The 21,098-nt window shown below is 43.1% G+C and overlaps 1 protein-coding gene across 2 annotated transcripts in view; it reads left to right on the forward strand.

The window, feature by feature from the left end:
- Positions 1–21,098, forward strand: part of SORCS3 (sortilin related VPS10 domain containing receptor 3) — a 595,481-nt gene that overhangs the window by 410,188 nt on the left and 164,195 nt on the right. For both annotated transcript variants that reach the window (XM_040486371.1, XM_040486370.1), the window contains exon 6: positions 19,762–19,826. In XM_040486371.1, the coding sequence (XP_040342305.1) occupies positions 19,762–19,826 (65 nt within the window). The remainder of the gene's footprint in view (positions 1–19,761; positions 19,827–21,098) is intronic.

Consider the following 21,098-nt stretch of genomic DNA (forward strand, 5'->3'; position numbering starts at 1 on the left):
CTCTGACTTCTTGCTCTTCCCCTGGGCAGCCCTTCGCTAGGCAGAAGGATACAGGTGTGAGCGATATCTCAGAGGACGATGCTGCCAGGGCTGTGCATTGTCATCTTGGACTCAGTTTTCCACGGCCTGAGAGTTTTCACATGTTGCCTCTGAAGTGTGCTGGGCCCTAGGAAGAATTCTTTTCTGGGGACAAATTAAATAGCTCTACTGTAGACAATTTCTGCTGATTTCACCTGCTTCTTCTTTTAGCCAGGAGATGTGCCTACAGCAGTGTCTATGCAGGTATAATGTGGGGATGGAGGTTCCTGAGTACAGTCGGGGGTTGGGGGGTCAAAGGTTGATAATCTATTACAGAGACCAGAGACACTAATGGCTGGCATGCATGGGGTATTCCTAAGCCTGTACTAGAAGTGTCCTACTATCATCTAGTTAAATTCTTATGACAACACTGTGAGGTGAGTATTATTATTCCCTCTTCAGAGATAAGGATTCTGAGGCTCAGAGAAAGCAAGGGCATGTCAGGGTCACTTAGCTGGTAGGCACTGGGGCTGGGTTTGAACCCAGGTCTCTCTGAATGTGAAGGGCATGTGTTACCCCAGTTCCCTCTGTCACTGCCTCATAGTAAAATGGAGTGAAAATGAGACAGAGGCAGGAAGGGACCAGTGCTTACTTTGAATTGAAGATAGGTGATCCTCAGATTACCCAGGCTTAGTTTTCTAAAACTGTGGCATGAGTTCTCTGTGCAAGTCCCAGGTTTGGAGACCTTGGGGTGTGTGCACCTAGACTGATCCTTTCCAGGCATAGGCAAAGGGGGAATTTCACTCATGTATCCCCTGCTTAAAGAGTGATGCTGCACAGGAGGTATTCAACATCTGGATATAACTGGTTATTTTTGGTTTGTTCTGCTGCCCCAAGATGTCCTTGCTTGTTACCGAAGGGTATCTTTACATTCATTCATTATTTTCCTTTGAGAGCCTGGGCATATCCGTGGGCTACTGGTGGCTGATTTTAGAGCCCAGAATATTATCCAGGAAGGACAGGCCTAAGAGGGGAATGTCTTAGGTCCTAGGGTAGGACAGGGATGCCTGTGGGTAAGGAGCATGAGGCTAGTGGCTGTAGAAATAAGAACTGAAAGAGGGGTGGAGTCAGGGATTGGGGGAGGGCGGTCATCAGAGAATCATCTGCATCACAGTTTGTTACCAAGTTGTCCCTAAAGGATTTGTTTGAAGAAACAGGAAACCTTATACTTTTATTTTCTTCACCTCAATGCCTTGTGTTTTCAGGATGTAATTTCATCTGTGTGGTGTCAGTTTCTGGGAAGGCGTGAAGTAAAGGGAAGCTCTGTAGAGGTTAAGTTATGGAGTCATTTGAATCCTCCCTCTTCTCCGTTGCTACCTGAGTAATCTTGGGCAAGTCACTTAAATTGTCAGGACCTCTGTTCCTGCACTTACAATTTATGGGCACTGCATGCTTCATAGACTCCTTCTCAGGATTAAATGATATAAAGAAATAAGGTGGCTGGTGCAGAGTAGCTGATTAACACATGTTGGTCATATTCTTGCCTTCCTCCCTCTTTCTCCGGTCGCCAGAGGCGGCCTTCATGGTGCATCACAAGATGTTGTTCCAGAGCTGGGTCCATCTGACCTTAGTTTGAATCCAGCAACTGCCATTTATTAGCTATGTGCCTTAGACAAGCCAGTAGTCCCTTGTTAGTAAAATGCAGGTAAAAGTTGTACCTCCCCTGGGGATGCCTGGGTGGCTCAGTTGGTTGAGCTTCCAACTTTGGCTCAGGTCATGATCTCATGGTTCATGGGTTTGAGCCCCGCATAGGTCTCTGTGCTGACAGCTCTGAGCTTGGAGCCTGCTTTGGGTTCTGTCTCTCCCTCGCTCTGCCCCTCCCCTGCTTGCTTGCTCTTCCTCCCTCTCTCTCTCTTTCCCCACCCCCCTCTCTCTCAAAAATAAACATTAAAAAAATCATTTTAAAAAATTGTACCTCCCTATAGGAGTTTTGATCCTTTGTTTAGCAACATGATTGAGCACCAACTTTGTGGTAGGAAGTAAAGTTACCGTAGCGGGTAGGCAAGACCCCCTTCCTTCAAGAAGCTTCTAAGCCAGAAGGGAGGTGGACATTACCCAAATAAACACACCAATTACTTATAAAATATTAAATAAGATCACACACGCAAAGCATTATATAACAGGGACCAGCCCACCGTCAGCCAGCTTAGTATGCAAATATTAGCTACCATTACGTGGTCATTGGGGGTGCTGGGTGCTTACCGAATTCTTCACAGGGTCTGCACGAGATTCCAACCCGTCCCCTCGCACCCGTGCCTGTTGTCTTCCACACCCATGTGCACTCATGAACTCATACAGCAGATGCCCTTTTCCTAACTGCTTTTGACCCCAGTCAGGTCTGGGACAGCTGTGAGTAAGGCCTTGCTGTGCGGACTCCAGGCGGGCATGTCTGTGCTGGTGTAATGTGCCAGAAGGTGTGCCCCTAACAGTCCCAAGGCAAAGACGAGGAAATTCTGTTTTTATTCTCTTCAGAGCTAAGACACAATTAAAAATGTTACCACAATTATTGGCAACGTCCATTAACTTGATGAGAATCACCAGAGGCAGCACACAGTTCCCCTCTTCTGCACATTATTAGTCTATAAATACACCTGGTTCCTTTCTCTTTCTTCTCTAGAACTTCCACAGCACATCCTCCGAGGCTGTCTCCTTGATGCCCTTTGCCTTTTTTTAATGAACTCTGAGTTCCTCCAGCACTTCCCATGGGCACCACGTAATCTTGCATCTAATTCTGTGAGGTCTTGTGGCCTCGAGAGGCCACACCCGCCGCGCCCGGAGCCCTGGGTTCAGAGTCAGCAGAGCCTGGTGGGAACCCCAGCTCTGGTTGGTGACCTTCAGTGACCTCAGCTTTCTGAGTCTGCTCACCTTTGGAGTGGGAACAGTGACACCTACCTCTCCAGACTGAGGCGTTAAAATTAGATGGTGATGTGAAAGGGCTGTGCGATGTGTCAGGTGTGGGGAACCCCTCCGGCTTGTCCGTCCAGCAGGTTCTCCACCTGCCAGTGCCCGGCTTGGCCTTTCCGTCTGCACGGAGGTGCGGGTGCAGGCTGTTTCTGGAAGCAGGAGGATGTTCAGAGGAGCCTTTGCCAGCTGGGTGTGGGCCCTGCTGCCAGTGAATGACAGCTCTGGAACCTCCCAGCAGGAGGCTCCTCTGCCTTGTGGTGCCCTCTCCTGGTTAGGAAAGTTCTCCCTCAGAGAGGGGGTCTGGGCGGGGTGGTCAGAGAAGGGGGTCAGGGCGGGGTGGAGCAGGGAGGAACCTGACAGTCAGGGGTGGAAGATCTGTCTGTGCAAAGAAGGAGCTTGCATACTGGAGTCCTCCTCAGCGCTGGCGTGAACCCCACAGGAGGGACCAGAGACGGAGGGGATCCGTGAGTGCCCCACAGCCCTGGCAGCCCTTCAATCCACAGAGCAAGGAGCGGTGCACTTTGGGATCAGGTCACTGAATAGACTAGGACCAGAATTGAAGCCTTTATATTCGCTTCAGTCCAGGGGTCTTTCTGCTGCGTTCTGATGGAAATTTTTATTAGACACTTTCTACGTAGTACGTGTTGAAATGAGTGTGTATGTGCATCTGTGTGTATGTACACATATGTGCACACGTAAGTGTCCATTCCTGGATGCTTCTTAAGATGCCTGGAACCTAGTGCACACATTCACTAAATGTGTGCTTATGTCATTTTATTTCACCCTCTTCAAGACTAGAAGGGGAAGTTTTGATGGTTTCGGAGAATTGGAGGTTTAGGGAAGGGAACTAACTTGCCCAAGGTATGGAGCCAGGATTATGATCTAGAACCTGTGATTCCAAAGCTCCTGTCTTAACCACTGGACTATTGAGACAAGTTCATGTCCCCAACACATTATATGTTAAAAATAATACTCAGTGTGATCAGCAGAACCCCCAATAAGCACTAACTCTGTCATTCCAAACTCCAGTTTGGGGAAGATGGGAGCATTGAGGGTTATGTTCGTCCCTAATTGTTTTTGTTTAACTGATCTCTATACCTTCATGAATGTATTTCTCTGAAATTATGTCCTGCCCCACTTTACCAACCCCTCCACTTCCTCTGGCCCCCTGACGCTCGTCTTATCTTCAGTCTTCGTGCTGAACACACAGGAAGCCCTTGAGAAAGACTTGATTTGGGAACCACAGGGCTACGCTGGTGGACCAATAGGATCTATTTGTATCTCTCTCTTCTACTCACTTTTAAAAGCCCACCCCTTTGTGGATTCCCATACCACCCTGCTACATTTTCATATAAATATCTGCCTGCCTCTTTTCCCGTATCAGCCATGGAGCCTCATCTTACTCAGCTTGGCATCTTCTGCCATTATGATTTTAGTACTGGACTCGTAGCTGGTGCTCAGTACTTGTGTGGGAATAGTGGGACGAGTTACTTGGTGTGGTGCTTTGCCGAGAAGCAACCCTGTCATGTGACCATGGGGATGATAGGCAGGTGTTCCTTCTTAATCCAAGTGCTTATAAAATTCCTGCCAACCAGGATGTCTTCCTTCACTCTTCTCTCATGGCAGAGTTTGGGTGGCTTGGCACAGTTGGTGTGCACTACTCTCATTCAGAGTTTGCATTTCTTGTGCTTTGGTTTGCATCCCACCTGAGTGGCCCTGGGTGTTGACTCAGGCCATTGGTGAAGGACGGAGTGAGAGGGTCTCCACAAATACTGCGATTTGGGGCTCACACTTGCTCCAAGTTATAGTGTTTTAAGCACATCCCCAAAACAACAACACAACAAAAGGAGAAAGCAAAATTTTAAAAAGCCTGGACTTTTATAAATAAACCAGTTTACAGAAGTTACATTTATATGCTTTATTTCTGAAGAAATAGAATGGATATACTTTCAGAAACAGGATTTTTTTTTTCACTGATGCAACCTGAATGGAGGGAATATTCCAGACCTGAGTTTCCAGGACCCGATCCGTAATTCGTGGGATGGTGGCTTTTCATGGCCTTCGAGGTCCTTCTTATTCTGTCTCCAAAGTGATCTCTTGTGACCTCTGGCCAACATTCCACCCCTACAGCATGTCCATTTGCCCCACTGTACCTTGCATCATGCATTTTACCTCTTTCTTCTCCTTGACTTTTCAATCCCACACATTCTTCAAGCCTAGCCTTTGTCTTCCCATCTCTGTGAAACCCTTTGTGATCTAGCATGCCTTTCCAAAGTTTCCTTTATATATCATTCCATAAATACCTATTAAAGGAATAGTATACTCTCAGGAAATAGGTAGTGGGGTCTGAGAGTGGCAGTTCCAAAATCAGATGTCTAGGATAAAGGACTTGACCCATTCTCTCTAACCACTCTGCAAGTGTTGCAATGTGCTTGGTCTGTTTTATGGATTAATATATGATGAACATTTTTTTTTAAATTTTTTAATGTTTATTTATTTTTGAGAGAGACAGAGACAGAATGCGAGTAGGTTAGGGGCAGAGAGAGAGGGGGACACAGAATCGGAAACAGGCTCCAGGCTCCGAGCTGTCAGCACAGAGCCCGATGCAGGGCATGAACCCACAAACCATGAGATCATGACCTGAGCTGAAGTCGGACGCTTAACCACATGAGCCACCCAGGCACCCCAACATTTGTCTTTTTTGAGCTGTCATGTGACATCATCTTGTTTGGAAATATATGGCTGTTCCCTAGAGCTCTGCCAGACTGTGGCCACACAAACAGCCATGTGGTAGGCTGTCTGGTAACTCACTGAGTGCTCACACATAGTAGGTATTTAGGAAGTACTTGCCAAGGGATTACTGGTCATATTTTGAGTAGGCCAGTTGTTCAGTTGTATTTAGATAAAGCCTCATGCATTGTCACTGTGTTAACAGAATCACCAATGACCAAAGCTCAGCCTCACATTACCACTGCCAGCGTGTAGCATGGTGTTGGCTATGCTTCACTGAAATTCTTCAGTTATGTTCAACCTCTTTGTTTGATTGGAGTGACCTCTTGGTGTGCGTATGCCTTGTCCTGAAACTATTCATGTGACTGCTATATTCAGTTCCAAACATCTAGAACTTAAAAAATATATTGAATTAGACCGTATTGTTTTTCCTTATTTTTTAACTGCTTATCTAGTAGGCAGTGTTATGCTTATGACCCATTATAAACCTAAGTCTTTTTATTGCATCTTAAATTGACATGAAAAATACTTAGTCTCCCACATGAGATGCTGATATTTTCTATCCCATCTCATTCTATTTGATTAAAAAAAAAAAGGACTTGTGATCCACTAAATACACTCCATAAAGTGTATTAAAGTGACCCACTAATGGGTCACAACCCCTAGGTTGAAAGACACTGATAGTGGTCAGTGGCCCTTTCTGCTGGGAGGACCAGAATGCTGAGGAGATAGTAGTGAATCCAAGCATAATGAGAATGCTCAATGTACACTGAACAGCTTTTAACAAGTATATTCGTAATGACTCTCTGGTTGCAAGAAACAGTAACTACCTTGAGCTAGTTTAATGAGAGAGAGATGGGGAGGGAAGGAGGGTGGGAGGGAGGGAGAGAGAGAGAGAGAGAGAGAGAGAGAGCGAATGAAGGGCAATAAATGAATCATTAGGATCCAAGAAAATAAATGCATTCAGATCTTAGAAGGGAGTCTATTCCAGATATCCTCTTTTTCTCTTATCTCTGTTCCTCTGTTCTTTCTTGCAGAGCAGCTAGAAATGTCCAAGATGAATTGTTCCTAAGTCTTATGTGTACTCTCTCCAATCAATCCCAGAGTTTGGGAAACAAATGTCTTTGACCCAGCTTGGGTTGAGGGGTGCTGTCTATCCCTAGTCTAATCAGCTATAGACAAGGGATGGAGCCATATAGTTTGGACATGGGAGTGTACCCCTAGGAATCTGTGAATCTGGGAGGAGACGGGGATTATTGCTGATTTAGAAGGCAAGCTCCCAATGTGCCCACTAGGGGAGCCATGTTCATTTGAGCTGGATGAGATCCCTGTTTTTGCAGCTCTGGCATTTTCACAGCCAGATCACATTTGTCAGGCAAATCACAGATGACTGTGTTTGACAGGTCCAATATTGCTTTGAGGATAAATGGTGAAAATAGCAGCATAATAATGTAAAATGAAGACTTTATTCATTTAATTGCCTAGAGATTAATTAAATGAATGGAATCTGCTTCACCATATTATGGAGCTATTTTAAACATTTATCCTAAATACACTGCTAGGGTTATTGTTGTTGTAATTTGTGTATTTATTCATCTACTCTACTTATATTTAATAAGCGAAGAGCAAGGCACAGTGCTAGGCACCAATGGAAAGCATGATTTGATCATATCTAGAGCCTGTCTTTGAGGTTAGTACAGTCAAGAAAGAAAAAATTCAGGCCCACGAATAACTGAAGGTGGAGTAAGACAGACCATGTTTGAATCCAGGCTCTATCTCTTTCTCACCCTGTACCAACAGTTGGGTAATTTCACATCTCAAAATCTTCCATTTCCTCATCTGAAAAAAAAAAAAATTATATGACCAGTCACAAAAGTTTGTTTAAGGATTAAGTGAGATAACATTAAATTGGTAGTAAAATTCTTGGTCCATTAGGCACTCAATAAATATTAATTGTACTTAAGATAATGGGAGCACCATAATAGTAAGCATTATATATAATGTTAAATGTTAATACATGCCTCTGTCTCTTAAAAATGTTCTACATGCATTTAATTCATTTGGTTCTTGTAAAAATAATGAGACGGGTGCTATTATTATCTCCCTGTTGTGCAGATGAGAAAATTGAGGCACAGAAAGGTTAAGTAAATGGTCTATGATTCCACAGTTAGTACATGTACTAACTGTGGTTCTTGTAAAAATAGCACCTCACAGTCTGATTCCAAATTCCTGCTCTGACACGTCAAAGGAAGCGACTGTTTCAGGCTGAGTTCATGGAGGCGGTGTTTTGAGCTCTAATGAATGATTCTCAGCTCTGAGTGCACATTCTTATCACCTGGGAATATCTAAAAGCTATTGATTCTAGAAGCTATTGATCCTGCACTGTTCTCCAGGCTAGTGGTTCTCATAGTGTGATGCCTGGCCATATTATGATATCATCGATGTATTTCCTAAAAATACAGATTCTTGGGCCCCACTCTCGAATCAGAAGTTCTGAGGGTGGAGTCCCAACATCTGTTTTAAGGAAAAGGTTCTGATGTTGTTGAATTGTGAGAAGTTCATTGCTCCAGACCAGTTAAGCCAGAATTCTTGGGGTAGGGCCTGTGCATTGGTGTCTAGTATTTTTAGAAAGTTTCCCAAGGGGTTATAATATTCAGCCAGGGTCAGGAGCTTTCCTGGAAAGAGGTATTGAGGTGGGCCATCCACAGGGCCCAGAGTGGAATGGAAGAAACATTTCACTGGAGAGGTGGCTTGAGCAAAGACAAAGGGAGAGAATGTGGTGTGAATTGGAGAAATCTTTTGAGATAAGAGTGTTCTGTAAATTTAAGTGGCTAGCTGATCAGTTCATAAAGCATTTGTACTTTGACTTGATGGGGTTTTGTAGTGATGGTGGGGTTCAGGGCCAACAGCCAAGAAAGAATTATTGAAGATGTCTTTGGTGCTAAAAAGTGATTTTGTTAAAACATGGAGACAGGACCCATGGGCAGAAAGAGCTGCACTGGGATTGTGAAGAGTGACTGCTTATGTACTATGGAGTTGGGGGAGGTAAAGTCTAGGAAATTTCTTAAAGGTATTTCTATATGCTAAAGAAGATTCATAGATTATTGGAGGCATGGCTGTTGTCAAACTAAGGTTGTTTTTCCCTCTAGCAAAGCATTAACATTAAGACAGTAGGGAGTTCCTGGAAATAAGGTGATTGATAAGATTTTCCTTTTCTTGTAATTGTACTAAGGCATTTGTAAACTGATGGAGACTCTTACCAGTTTAACCATTTGTTTTCTGCCCTCTGTCCTTGCACAGCCAGTTGCTCTTGAGGAATATCACACATATCCCCCCCCTCCCCTGGGGTGGGTGGGGGTAGGGGGTATGCTAGTTTGTGCTTGGCTCCCAGCTTGCATTATTGGTCCCTCATCAACCAGATCATTGTTTTACCCTTAATATCTCCCTCATGCATCCCCAGTGTCCAGTTTTTGTTTGTTTTTGTTTTTTTTTCTGGTGGAGATTTTGCTGTGGGATTCTCATCCACAAGGAGAGAAAAATGCACAGAAGTCTAGCGCTCCCACTTCCCCATGACAGCAGCTATGTTATGAGAGGCTGGGCTGAATAGCCCCGGGAGGAAATCACCTCCCACATTATTCACATCTGTATAGATTTTTTTCTCCTTTTTAACACCAGTTGAGCAATCCACTTGATAAACATTATCTGGGGCACAGGCAAGAAAATGAGATCTCTTTTGGCCTTAAGGAAGGTTTGTCTTTGAGACCCAAACGTGAGCTCCAGGCTTACGGAGGGCCGTATATAATTTGTCTGACTGAATAAAAGTGTTGTAATCATCCATTCATCAAATACATATTGATGATCTACCATTTGTCAAACACTGTGATGGAAAATGCCAATAGAAGATCCAACAGAAGCCTGAGAGGTCAAGGATTGTGTCCCACAGCTAGAACAAAACAATTGCAGTTCTTTATGATGGTTTCTACACCGGAGAGGAGAACGTGCTGTTCAAAGAACCTCAATCAAGGCTTGGTCCCCAGGTTTGTGGTGTATAATCCATCTGAAGAGGGGGAAAGGTGCTTAAACTGAACTCCATAGCAGTGAGTTCTCATATCCAGTGCCTGGCACAATGTTGCATTATTAAGCGCTCAACATATGTAGAACTGAAGTCCAAGGGAAGGAAGAAGGTAGGCAGGAAAGCATATTAGTTTATCCTGCCCTTCAAACTGCAAAGAATGCTTTTTGTTCCAGACACTGTTCTAAGTGTTTACCACTTAGCTCATTTAATCCTGTAACTGTGTGGAGTCAGCATTATGATCTTCCCATTTCACAGATGTAGAAACTAAAAGTCATTATTGGCACATCTGTGCAAAATGGGGTGGGGAGCTTGTGGAAAAGGGCCTGATATTATTTCCCTTTTGAGGAAGAATGGGAAAATCCCCTGGAAAAGATTAGTTTTTCCCCATTCATGGGTGTTAAGTTTCAGGAAAACCTTGTGAAAAGAGAATTAACCATTAGGGAATTTTTAAATATTTATAAGGGTTTTCATAGACTCACACATGTTCTTGATACCTTAACTCTGTTTTGTTCTTTTAAATTCTGTTTTATAGGGGTGGCTGGGTGGCTCAGTCACTTAAACATCTGACTTTGGCTCAGGTCATGATCTCACAGTTTGTGGGTTAGAGCCCCATGTCGGGCTCTGTGCTGACAGCTCGGAACCTGGAACTTCTGATTCTGTGTTTCCCTCTCTCTCTGCCCCTCCCATGCTCACCCTCTGTCTCTCAAAAATAAATAAATGTAAAAAAAAAAATTTAATTGTTTTATAGTCACCTCATTAAAACCAGGAATACATATCACTAAATAAAGGCACTATTGATGACTTAGCATTAATAGTAATCCACCCATGTGTAATTTCTCTTTACTATCTGATACATTTTAGAAATTTTTGGTAGTTTCCTTCCATGTAAATTCAATGGCATACTTGAAAATTCATTTTTACTTTGTTGTAGCCATTCAGCACAGGGAACTTGATGTGTCCTATGGCTGGTTCTGCATTGGATATGGGTCCTGGCCTTTCTATCCATCCTGGCCTCATGTTGGTCCTGGAAATGTGAAGGGGCTTGTGTGTTTGTGATGGAAGAGGGGTCAGGGGCAATCACTAACCCTCTTGGCCTACCTGAGCAAGCATGCCTCTCATCCTCTCCCCTGTACTCATGGCAATTTCACGGTCCCTTTTATATATGTCTTGGCTCGTTCCATTTGCATAGACCTACAGAAGACTCAGACCCAAACACCAAATTTTCTTTTCCTCAACTGTATTTATCTTTCTCAGGCTTCTGCAAAGATCTCCATTTATTACTTCTCTGTTATTGGCCCAGCCTCCTTGTTCTGTTCCCAACATTTCCTTCTTACTGATTATCACCATGGGGGGGGGGGGCCCCTTCAGGTTCATGTAGTCTAGAATGAACATTTTCTGAGATGCTGTATTGAAAATGTATAGAGTGCATTTCTATTTCCTACAAAGCTGCTACTGAGGACCTCCATATGGGAGGTGTGGAGACAATGGGGCAAGATGATTCTTTCTGGTCCTTGATTCTAGGAGAGATGGCTGCATGTAAACCTCTCACCAGCCAGGAGAGGCAGCTTACAAGAGAGGTTAAACTCCTGGCTCAAAGCTACTTGCCTGACTGAGCCCTGGTTTTGCAGTTTACTAAACTGTGTGCCTTTTGGCAAGTTGCTTAATCTCTCAATGCCTAAAGGTACCCTTTTAATATGGAAAATATGGAGAAGAATGGTTCAAGACTCATAGGAATGGTGTGAGGATTAAAGATCAGCATTTACATTTAAAACAGAACCTGGCACACAGTACTCTCAGTGTCTATCAATTGTGACTATCTGTCGTGTGACTTTAAGTATGTTATTTAATCTCTCTTATTATCCCCATCCTACCAAGGATGGAAATTCAATGAATGGTACCTTCCTTAAAGATCATCTTGAGGATTAATTACGACAATGCATGTAAAACACCGAACACAATGACTGACATGTGAATGGTCTCAATGTCCATTAGCATTTATCCTTATTACTGTATGCACTTTCCCCCAAATTTCCACAGGTTTATCCCTTACAACTTCTGCCTACCCCCCAGAAAAATTATCAAATATCTGCATCTTGTATTTCTTTGCTTGCTGTATTTGTTTGCACTTTTCTTACATTTGGTTTTTAAAAATGGGGGCTTTGGTGGAGGGGGGGACTTTAAGATTAGGAACTTGATTGTTTCCACTTGATGAATGTCAGAGAATTTCCTAATAAAGTGGTGTAGCCCAGAATAGTGATAGTTCATGGGTATATCAGCAGTGTTAGGTCTAAGTGCGGAAGGGAGATCTCTGCGTGGTTGGTTGGTTTGTTTGTTTTGTTTGTTTGCTGCCTTTTTAGCAGGGGAGATAGAGTCCAGGCATCAGTTGAGTGAGTCCAGGTAAGACACTGGTTCTCGTTCTCAACTCAGGGCAGTTTTGACCCCAGGGGATAGTAGGCCGTGTCTAGAGACAATTCTGGTTTTCAGGCCGGTAGCGATATGCTACTGCATCTAGTAGAGGCCAGGGATTCTGCTAAATTTCCTGCAGTGCATAAGATGGCCCCACAATGAAGAATTATCCAGCTGAAAATATCAACAGTGTTAGTGTGGAGAAACCCCAGGCTAATGCCAACAGTACTACAGAAGGTGGGCGGTAGCATTCCTCTGTGTGCTGGAAAAGGGCAGGTGTGTTCTCCTTATCCTCAGCACCCAAGCTTCTCTGCTCCATCTCTGGCCTGCTGAGCAGCTTAATCTCTTCTCTTGTGGATCCAGAGACAAAGCAGCTCTGAAGTACAAATTTTGTATCCCCATCATTTAATTGGAATGTATGCCTAATCCTGAGCTGTGTGTGGTGGTAAATATTAGAGAAAGATAATTAAGGTCCCTGTCCTTGGGAAACTCAGTGTTTGATAGGTTGTATATTAAGAATCATTCTCTTTGAAATTGATGCCTTAAGCGAATATAGAAATACATTCACACGGGTATGCTATGGGCTTATGCGGATAAACAGGCTGCAGTGCTGGAATGGGACTAAGAAACATTTTATTAGTCAGGGCTGTCCAGAGAAACAGACCAATAGGATATAGAAGAGACAATAGTATGTGCAAATAGACCAACAGGAGGATGGGGGGAGAAGACAGGGAGAAAGAGATTTATTAGAAGTAATTGGCTCATGTGATTATGGAGGCTGAGAAGTCCCAGAGTCTGCCACCTGCAAGTGTAGATTCACAGAGTTAGTGGTGTAGTTCCAGTATAAGTCTGAAAGCCTAAGGACCAGCAGAGTTAATGCTCTAAATTCCTATCTGAGTTCAGAAGAAGACCAATTTTGGGGCTAGAAAACATTCAGGTAGGGTAAGTGAATTCTCCTTTACTCCTTCTTTTGTTCTATTCAGGCCTCCAACAGATTGGAGGAGGCCCACTCATATAGGGAGGGCAATCTGTTTTCCTCAGTCTACTGATTCAGATGTTAGTTTTATCAGAAACATCCTAGAAGACACATTAATAATAATATTTAGCCAAAGTGTCTGGGCACTTCATGGCCCAATCAAGTTGACACACAAAATTAACCATCACACAAATGGATTCAGATTGAAGTACCTTCAGATGCATCTAACTGCCATTTGTCTCTCAGTGCATTTCTCTATTTGTGTGAATCCCTGGCCTCTACATTTTATATTTGATATCACAATTTGCATTTATTTACATGTATATCCATTAAAAAGTTAATTATAGTCAATTTAATATTTTTGTCCTTTAAACTTCCTACTAGACTTACCAGTGATTTATCCACCACCATTAAAGTATTCTGAATTTAACTATACATTTACCTTTACCAGTGAGTTTTATACTTTTCGTTTGTTTGTTTTCCTGTTACTAATTAGCATCCTTTTATTTCAGCTTGAAGAACCTCTTTTAACATTTCTTGTAAGACTAATCTATGGGGATTTCCTCCTTCATCTTTTGTTTGTCTAGAAAACTCTTTATGTCTCCATTAATTCTGCAGTACAGTTTTGCTGGGTATTCTTGGTTGGTTGACAAGGTTTTTGTTTGTTTAGTGCTTTGAATATATCATCCCACACCCTTCTGCCCTGCTAACTTCTGCTGAAAATCTGTTGATAGTCCTACCAGGATTCCCTTGGGTATAACAAGTTGTTTTTCTCTTGATGGTTTTAAGATTCTCTACTTGTGTTTAAATTTTGATAATTTAATTGTAATGTGTCTTATGTGGTTCTCCTTGGTTTCATTAATTGTAATGTGTCTTATGTGGTTCTCCTTGGTTTCATTGTTTTTGGAACTCTCTGGGCTTCCTAGGTCTGGGTGCCTGTTACCTTCACCAAGTTAGGGAAGTTTTCAGCCAGCATTTCTTCAAATCTTCTGGAACCCTATAACAAGAACATTTGTCCATTGTATGTTTTCTCATAAGTCCCTTAAACTGTATTCACTCTTTTTAATTCTTTTTTCTTTTTTGCTCCTTTGGAGGAAGTCCACTTCTATCTTAGAGTTCACTGATTTTTTTTTTTCTTGTACTTGATCTTGTCTCTTATTGAACCCTTCTATTCAGTTGTTTAATTCAATTATTGTATTTTTCAGATCCATGATTTCTGTTTGGTAATTTTTAATATTTCTATCTGTTGAAATTGTCACTGTTTTTATGCATTGTTCTTCTGACCTCAGTTAAGCATTTTTATGACCATTATTTTAAGTTCTCTATTAGGTAGATTATTATCTCCATTTCTTTAAGATCAATTTCCAGAGGTTTATCTTGTTCTTTTGTTTGAAACATATATTTCTGTTTTTGTTGTTGTTGTTGTTTGTTTGTTTTTCATTTTCCTTGACTCTTTGTGTTGGTTTCTGAGGATTAGATAAAACAGCCACCTTTTCCAGTCTTGACAGAGTGACCTCATGTAGGAGATGAACCTCATTGACCAGCCTGACTGAGCTCTTAGCTGTCTCTCAACTTTGTGTTTGTCCAGGCCTCCTTTGTTCTTAGTGGCTTTTAGTAGTCATGAGTGTCCCAAGTCCTGTCAGTATCTCAAACTTGAGGATTACAGTCATTGTCTAGATACAGGCTTATGAGAAGCTGGTTCCTGAGGCACAAGTTGGGAAAGTGTGTAGATAAGCCACTTCCAGGGAGAAACTGGGAGGTGGGCCTTTTTGCCATCTCCCTCAGTGCTAGGTCCAGGTGTGTAGCTGCAAGGGGTAAGGGTGCTGCTATGCCCATTAATAACTATTTCTTTGCTTGCTACAGTCCTTAGTGCCTCAGGAATGCAAGACCCATTTACTACTAGCATCAAGTGATCCAGGGTCCCATCCCTCATGTGACAACTGCAAGAGCTGAGGTGCCACATATGTGTACAACTTCCTTTCATAGAGATACTGGTGACTTGGTTTTATTATTGTAGTAGGTTTGAGGGAGATGGTAGGAGAAGTATCTGCCAGCTTCCCCAGTCTTTGGAAGATTGCAGATAGTTCCCAGATGCCTGCTAAATTAGAAGCCTGGCCCTCAGGCGGTAGCCTTTAAGGTAGGCAGATAAATCCCTTTCACGGAAAGAGTAGAAGATGGGTGTTTTGGACCTGTTTCCTCTGCACTGAACCGTGGGGAAGTAGATGGTTAAGAATGGATTCTTTGTTTGCTATATTCCTCTGGGACTCATGAATGAAGCCCTGTTGGCTATCAGAGCCAGGTGATCTGGGGACCCATCCCTTGGGCAGCAACCCTAAAAGCTGGGGTGTGGTCCTTCCAGTAGCACAGCTCCTTCCAGGGAGCTACTGGCAACTTGGAATGGGCTGTAGGGAGAAGATGGGAGAGGTATCAGTGAGCTTCCTCAGTCTGTGAGGAGGGTCACAGCCCCTCAAAGCCTGATAAATTAGAAGCCTAGCCCTCAGGCAGCAGCTTTTAAAGTATGCAGATAAACCACTTTCAGGGAAAGACTGGGGGGAAGGTGCACTGAGCCCTAGGGCAATAGCTTCAGTGATTGCTCTTGCACACAGGAAGAATTGCTTCTTTGTTTGCTATAGTCTCCTGGACACAAGCCCCACTGGCTTTCAGAGCTAGGCATTTTGGGGTCCCATCCCTCTGATGCAAGCCTTAAAAGTTGTGATGCTAAATATGGAGGACAAACCCTTTGCTCCTGATTATGTGTCACTGTGCCAGAGGTGGGGTTCATGGTGAGAGTGTATCTTAGCCCTTTCTCCCCATTTCAGTGTGGGTGTTTTCTCATTCATCCAGTGTGTCGGAGTCACTCAGCTAGTTTCTGGATATCTTTCAGAGAGAATTGCTCCGTATATAGCTATACCCAGTGTGTACCTGGGAGGAAGGGCACTCAGGAGTCTCCTGTGCTGCCATTTTGGTCTACTCTGTCTCTTTCTGAACCTCTGTCTGTCTTTGTCTCAACCACTGTCCTCTTATCATCCTTTCTCTCCCTATCTCTCTATGAGACTCCTTGTCACAATGCCAATCTTTCTGTATTATATCCACATCATCCCTTTAGACCTATTCTCCCTATCAGACTAGAAAATTTTCTCTCAACAGTCTTGACTTGGTGAGTAGAGAAGAAAAGCAATTCTTTCTAATGAGCTCCAGTTAGAGAAATTCTGAGGAAGTCCTCTAAGTTGTCCTGACATGTTCCAATCACCACAGCCAAGATGCCTCATGGTCATGCTGGATCATATACCATCCTGGGGGTTCAGATGGGTGGGCTGCTGTAATTGATGACCCTGGACAAAGCACATGGCTTGAGTTGGGTAGAATAGTTCTATAAAAGATGGAAAGGTTGTAGGGGTACTAAGATAGCCAAGACTGCAGAGGTCTGCTCTAGGGAAGCAAAAACTTAATCAAAATACAAATGCTAGAGAATATATGATCCAGATTCTGAATTCTGTACAAGTCCAAAGGAGTTAAATCAATGTGAGCTAGAGTGACCAGGGAAAGCTTCCAGGAGGTGATTCAATTTCAACCTTAAAAGATAAGGTTTTAGATAGATAGGAGGGAGTGAGAAATCCTGAATTAGGGAATGGTTTCTGGTTTTTTATTGGTGGTGTTTGCATTGTTTTAAGCTCCTAAGAGACAAGGGCTTTTCTTTTGTTATAGAATAGCACTTGATAACCAGTTAGGCTTGGTCATTGGAACCAGGTTCCAATTCTGTCCGTTCTACCCTGCCCTTGACCTTGGGGGAATGATAGAAGAATACCTGAGAATCCTCTTATCCTGACAATACCAACTTGCTTATAAACAGAAAGGGAGACTGTAAAACAGAGCAGGTGTCCATAAAGTCCATTCTGATACCTTCAGCCCTCTGTTTGTATGACTCAATGTGAGTTTCACATTGTAATTTTGGCATTATCATAGTAGACTGGATTGCTTATTAAATGAATAATATATTAATTTAATAAACACATTGGTAGCCCCTGATATATACTCAGCACAAAAGTGCCAAGGATTCCAAGATAAATAGATAGGGTCCTACTTTGTTAAAATTTATATCCAAGTACAGCAAGCAAGTGCAATGACATAAGTGATATGACTGAGCCATGCAAAGCAGTGGTTCTAACACTTGGCTATACATAGAAGTCACTTGGGAGCTTTAAAAAAAACTACCGATGCCATCATCTTATTGTTACAGCAAATGCTCGGTGCCCAGGAAGAGACAAGCCACACACACTAGGGAAATCAGGAAAAGACTATTTATTGCACACCAGTGTTGACCCAGCGGAGTCACCTCCAAAGGCTGAGCCCCGAACCTTGGCATCGGCCTTCTTTTATGGCTGAGATGGTAGAGCATTGAGAGAAAAAAGAAAAAGGGGAAGGGGCTCTTATCAGTGTTGCTATCTGGGCAGTTGGTGGACACAGGAGGCAAGCAAGATTACAGAAGCCAAAAGTATGCAAAGGGAGTATCCAGCCTTGGACATCTGGCTGGCCCCTTTTAGCTTGTTTTTATTAGCTTTTTCCTCATAATCTCCAAAGGATTTTTATTTCATTGGTCTGGGGAGGGGCCCGGACATCCAGATATTTAAAGCTCTTCCAGTGGCTCTCATGAGCAGCCAACATTGAGAACCACCAATGTACAGATGCTATGGAAGCAGATAGAGGACTCTTAAGCAACATGAAGAGTGGAAGGGCTGCCAGAGGGGTGAGCCAAGTGAGCTTTGAAGGAAGGGTGAGAGTTAGCTGGAGAAGAAAGGGGACAAGGAGACCATTGGATACGAAGGACTTGGAAAGCAAAAGGGAGAAGAGCCAAAAAGACATTACTTGCTCTTGGCTGAGGAATCAATAAGTCTTTCTAGTTCTGGCCTCATCCCTTTGTGATCTTAGACAAACATCAACTTTGCTGTGCCTCAGTTTCCCTTTGGTCAAAGCAGCTAATGATACCTGCTCTCTTTACCTTAGAAGTTTGCCTTAGGATCAACTGAGGTGAGCAAAAACTAAAATACAGTATTTTGATGATCATAAGTGAGATTTTTAAGTAACAGCTTTGGGCATTCAAAACATAATCATTTCATTTGAACAAATAAAAATCATTTTATTTTTCCTAACATATAGCATTTGCAACCTACTTTATTAAACAGAGTGCACTGATGCCATTTCTCCCCCTGATTCCTATTTTCTGTTCTCCCTTTAGCGTAGATGTCAATAGAGTAATGAATGGCCCTCTAATAGAGTAATGAATGGCTCAAGGGCCAGGGAAAAGCATTGAGTTTTAAGTTCTTAGGTCTGTTTTTCATAGGTTTTTTCTATTTTTCTTGGTATCTGGGTATCAGCTATTGATGCTCACTCTTTGAAATTTCTATTTTATTTATTTTATTTATTTAGTTTAGTTTTTTTTTTTTTTTTGAGAGAGAGAGAGAGAGAGAGAGAGAGAGAGAGAGAGAGAATAAGCAAGGGAGAGGGGTAGAGGGAAAGGGAGAGAGAGAATACAAGCAGGTTCCCTGCTCAATGCAGAGCTTGACCCCATGACCCTGGGATCATGACCTGAGCTGAAATCTAGAGTCAGATGCTCAACCAACTGAGCCACCCAGGCACCCCTCTCACAATTTTAAATTCTACCTTTTCTTTCTAACTTGCCACTTATTACCTGTTGAAGACTGGAAAACCAGAAAGCCCATCTTAGAATGATATTTAAAATAAGAGTAAATAGACCAAGCAAGAACTTGCTGGAGAGTGGATTATGTGTTCTCTTTAGTGCATGAATGTTTTAATGTCCGTGTTGCCTCTTTTAGCTGACTTTCTGTGTCATCCTCTGGCCTGGATACCTCATGTGGGAGATGGCTGACTGGGGCTTTATGTGTGGAAGGTCGGAGGCCCACAAGGATTAGTTTGTCAGGATTCTCAGCCTGCCTGCTTTTGGCTGTTGGCCATAGACCTTTAAGGTTTCCCACTCTGATCACTACGAGAATTTTGTTCTTGTCAGAGTAGATTTTAATGTGTGTCACCACTTATTGTTTCCGGGGCAGGAGGAAAGAAGGGCAGATAGCCTCAAACTCAGGAGGGCAACAGTGTCTTGAAGTAAACAGCTTGAGTGGAGGTTAACCACCCTCATCCAGAGGACAGATCAGGGTAGGAAACAGAACACTCCCAGTGGGAAGACAAGGGGGAGAAAGTGCTGGAAGGAATCCTGTGTGGCAAGACTGGGTGTGAGGGGAGAAGGAAGGAGGTGGGGAAGAGAGAACTTCTTAGGTGCCAGGTGGTGAAGAGGCAAGGACAGAGATTTAGACCTGTATTACTGTGGACTTTGTACTCTTTTATGGTTTTTTAGAGAGCCACCGACTCCCTAATGCCATTCCAGGACTCATGAGTTGTGACCATTGCAGGTGACAGCTGTATCTGCCAGGCTCACCAGTGGCCATCCTCTGTGGGTCCCTACAATGCAGGCTAGGCCCTCTTGAGAAAGTGGCTTTCCAAGTAATAGTCAGCCCTGAATTCTTTTTTGCACTTTGTCGTCTGCCTTCCGTGTGGTCACTGTCTCTCCTTCCTTCCCCAGGTCGGTGGCCGGATTGGATAAGGAGGCGGACCTGGTGCACATGGAGGTGCGGACTGCAGATGGATGTGAGTGCTGAGGCCTGGAGGCTAGGCCAGGGGGAGTCTGCCTGCAAGGCTCCCTCCTCCCCTAATTTGCATTTTAATGGCTTGGGAAAATGAAAAGCCCTGAGCTCCATTGCTGCCATATCCATCCTATTTTTCAGAGTAGGGGGAGAGGCCTCTGGTCCCAAGGGAGATGTTTCACTGAAATACACCCTCAGGAATGAATTTTCTTGGGATGTGAGTTAATGTGATGAATTTTGAGGCTCCTGTTAGTAATTTCCTGGCATCTTCAGTGTAATTCGAATAGGAATGTCCATAGCTCATCAGGCTATTTTGCATTCACATGGTGAATTACAGGGACTGCCAGCTTTAAAAATGAACCCTTCATATAGTCAAGCTTACCCAAAAAAGTCACTGGGCAATTTTTTCAAAACTGTTTATTCATTCATTCTACAAATATGTAGGGTCAGGCTACTCTGTGCTGTGTTAGGCCCTGGAGATACAATGGTGAGCAAACCCTTTCTGTTTCTTGTCCCTGCAAACAAGCAGTGGAATCCCAGGATCCTGAATACGTGACCCCTTTGCAAGGTATGCACCTGCGCATGTCTTACACGGAAATCGATAACATATCATTTTGCACCACTTAAGCATTTTACTCTTCCCAGAGTTGATCGTATAAGGCTCTTCCCTACCCAATAAAATCAACTTAAAAACACATGAAATGTGTGAAAATATATGATATAAATGAAAGAGATGAAAATAGCCTAGGTCAACAATAGAGCCAAATGATCTGTGGAAATAGTAGTGATGGAGGAATGCTGTGGAACAGGCCCCAGCCTGTGAGTTGGGGTCCTGGGTTGTTCCATGCACTAGCCCTAAGGCCTGGGGAAACACCCTCTGATCTCAGTGCTAAGTCCTTCCATTATCTGAGAACACTTATCCTTGCTCTCCCCACCTCATGGGGTTATAGGCTGACCAAGTGGAGAGACATTTTATGGAAATTGTAAAAGGTACAGATGTAAGGAGGGTCAGTTTTGACCTGGCTGTGGGCGTTGGATTGTCATTTAGAATACATTAAGTAAAACTGCATGTGCTTTGTCCCTGATAAATCTGTTTTTGATGCCAAACACAGGTGCATGCCAGAAACATGCATTTTGGGGAATATTTTATTTGTTTTCTTTTTCTTTTTAAAAGTTTTAGAAGATGACCAGCGTTTGTTACTATATTCTGCTGAGTACTTGATTTTTTCTTCCTTTCCTTTCCTTTCCTTTCCTTTCCTTTCCTTTCCTTTCCTTT

The sequence above is a fragment of the Herpailurus yagouaroundi genome, unplaced genomic scaffold (genome assembly GCF_014898765.1).
Source record: "Herpailurus yagouaroundi ecotype Mexico unplaced genomic scaffold, PumYag 163, whole genome shotgun sequence".
Lineage (NCBI taxonomy): Eukaryota > Metazoa > Chordata > Mammalia > Carnivora > Felidae > Herpailurus > Herpailurus yagouaroundi.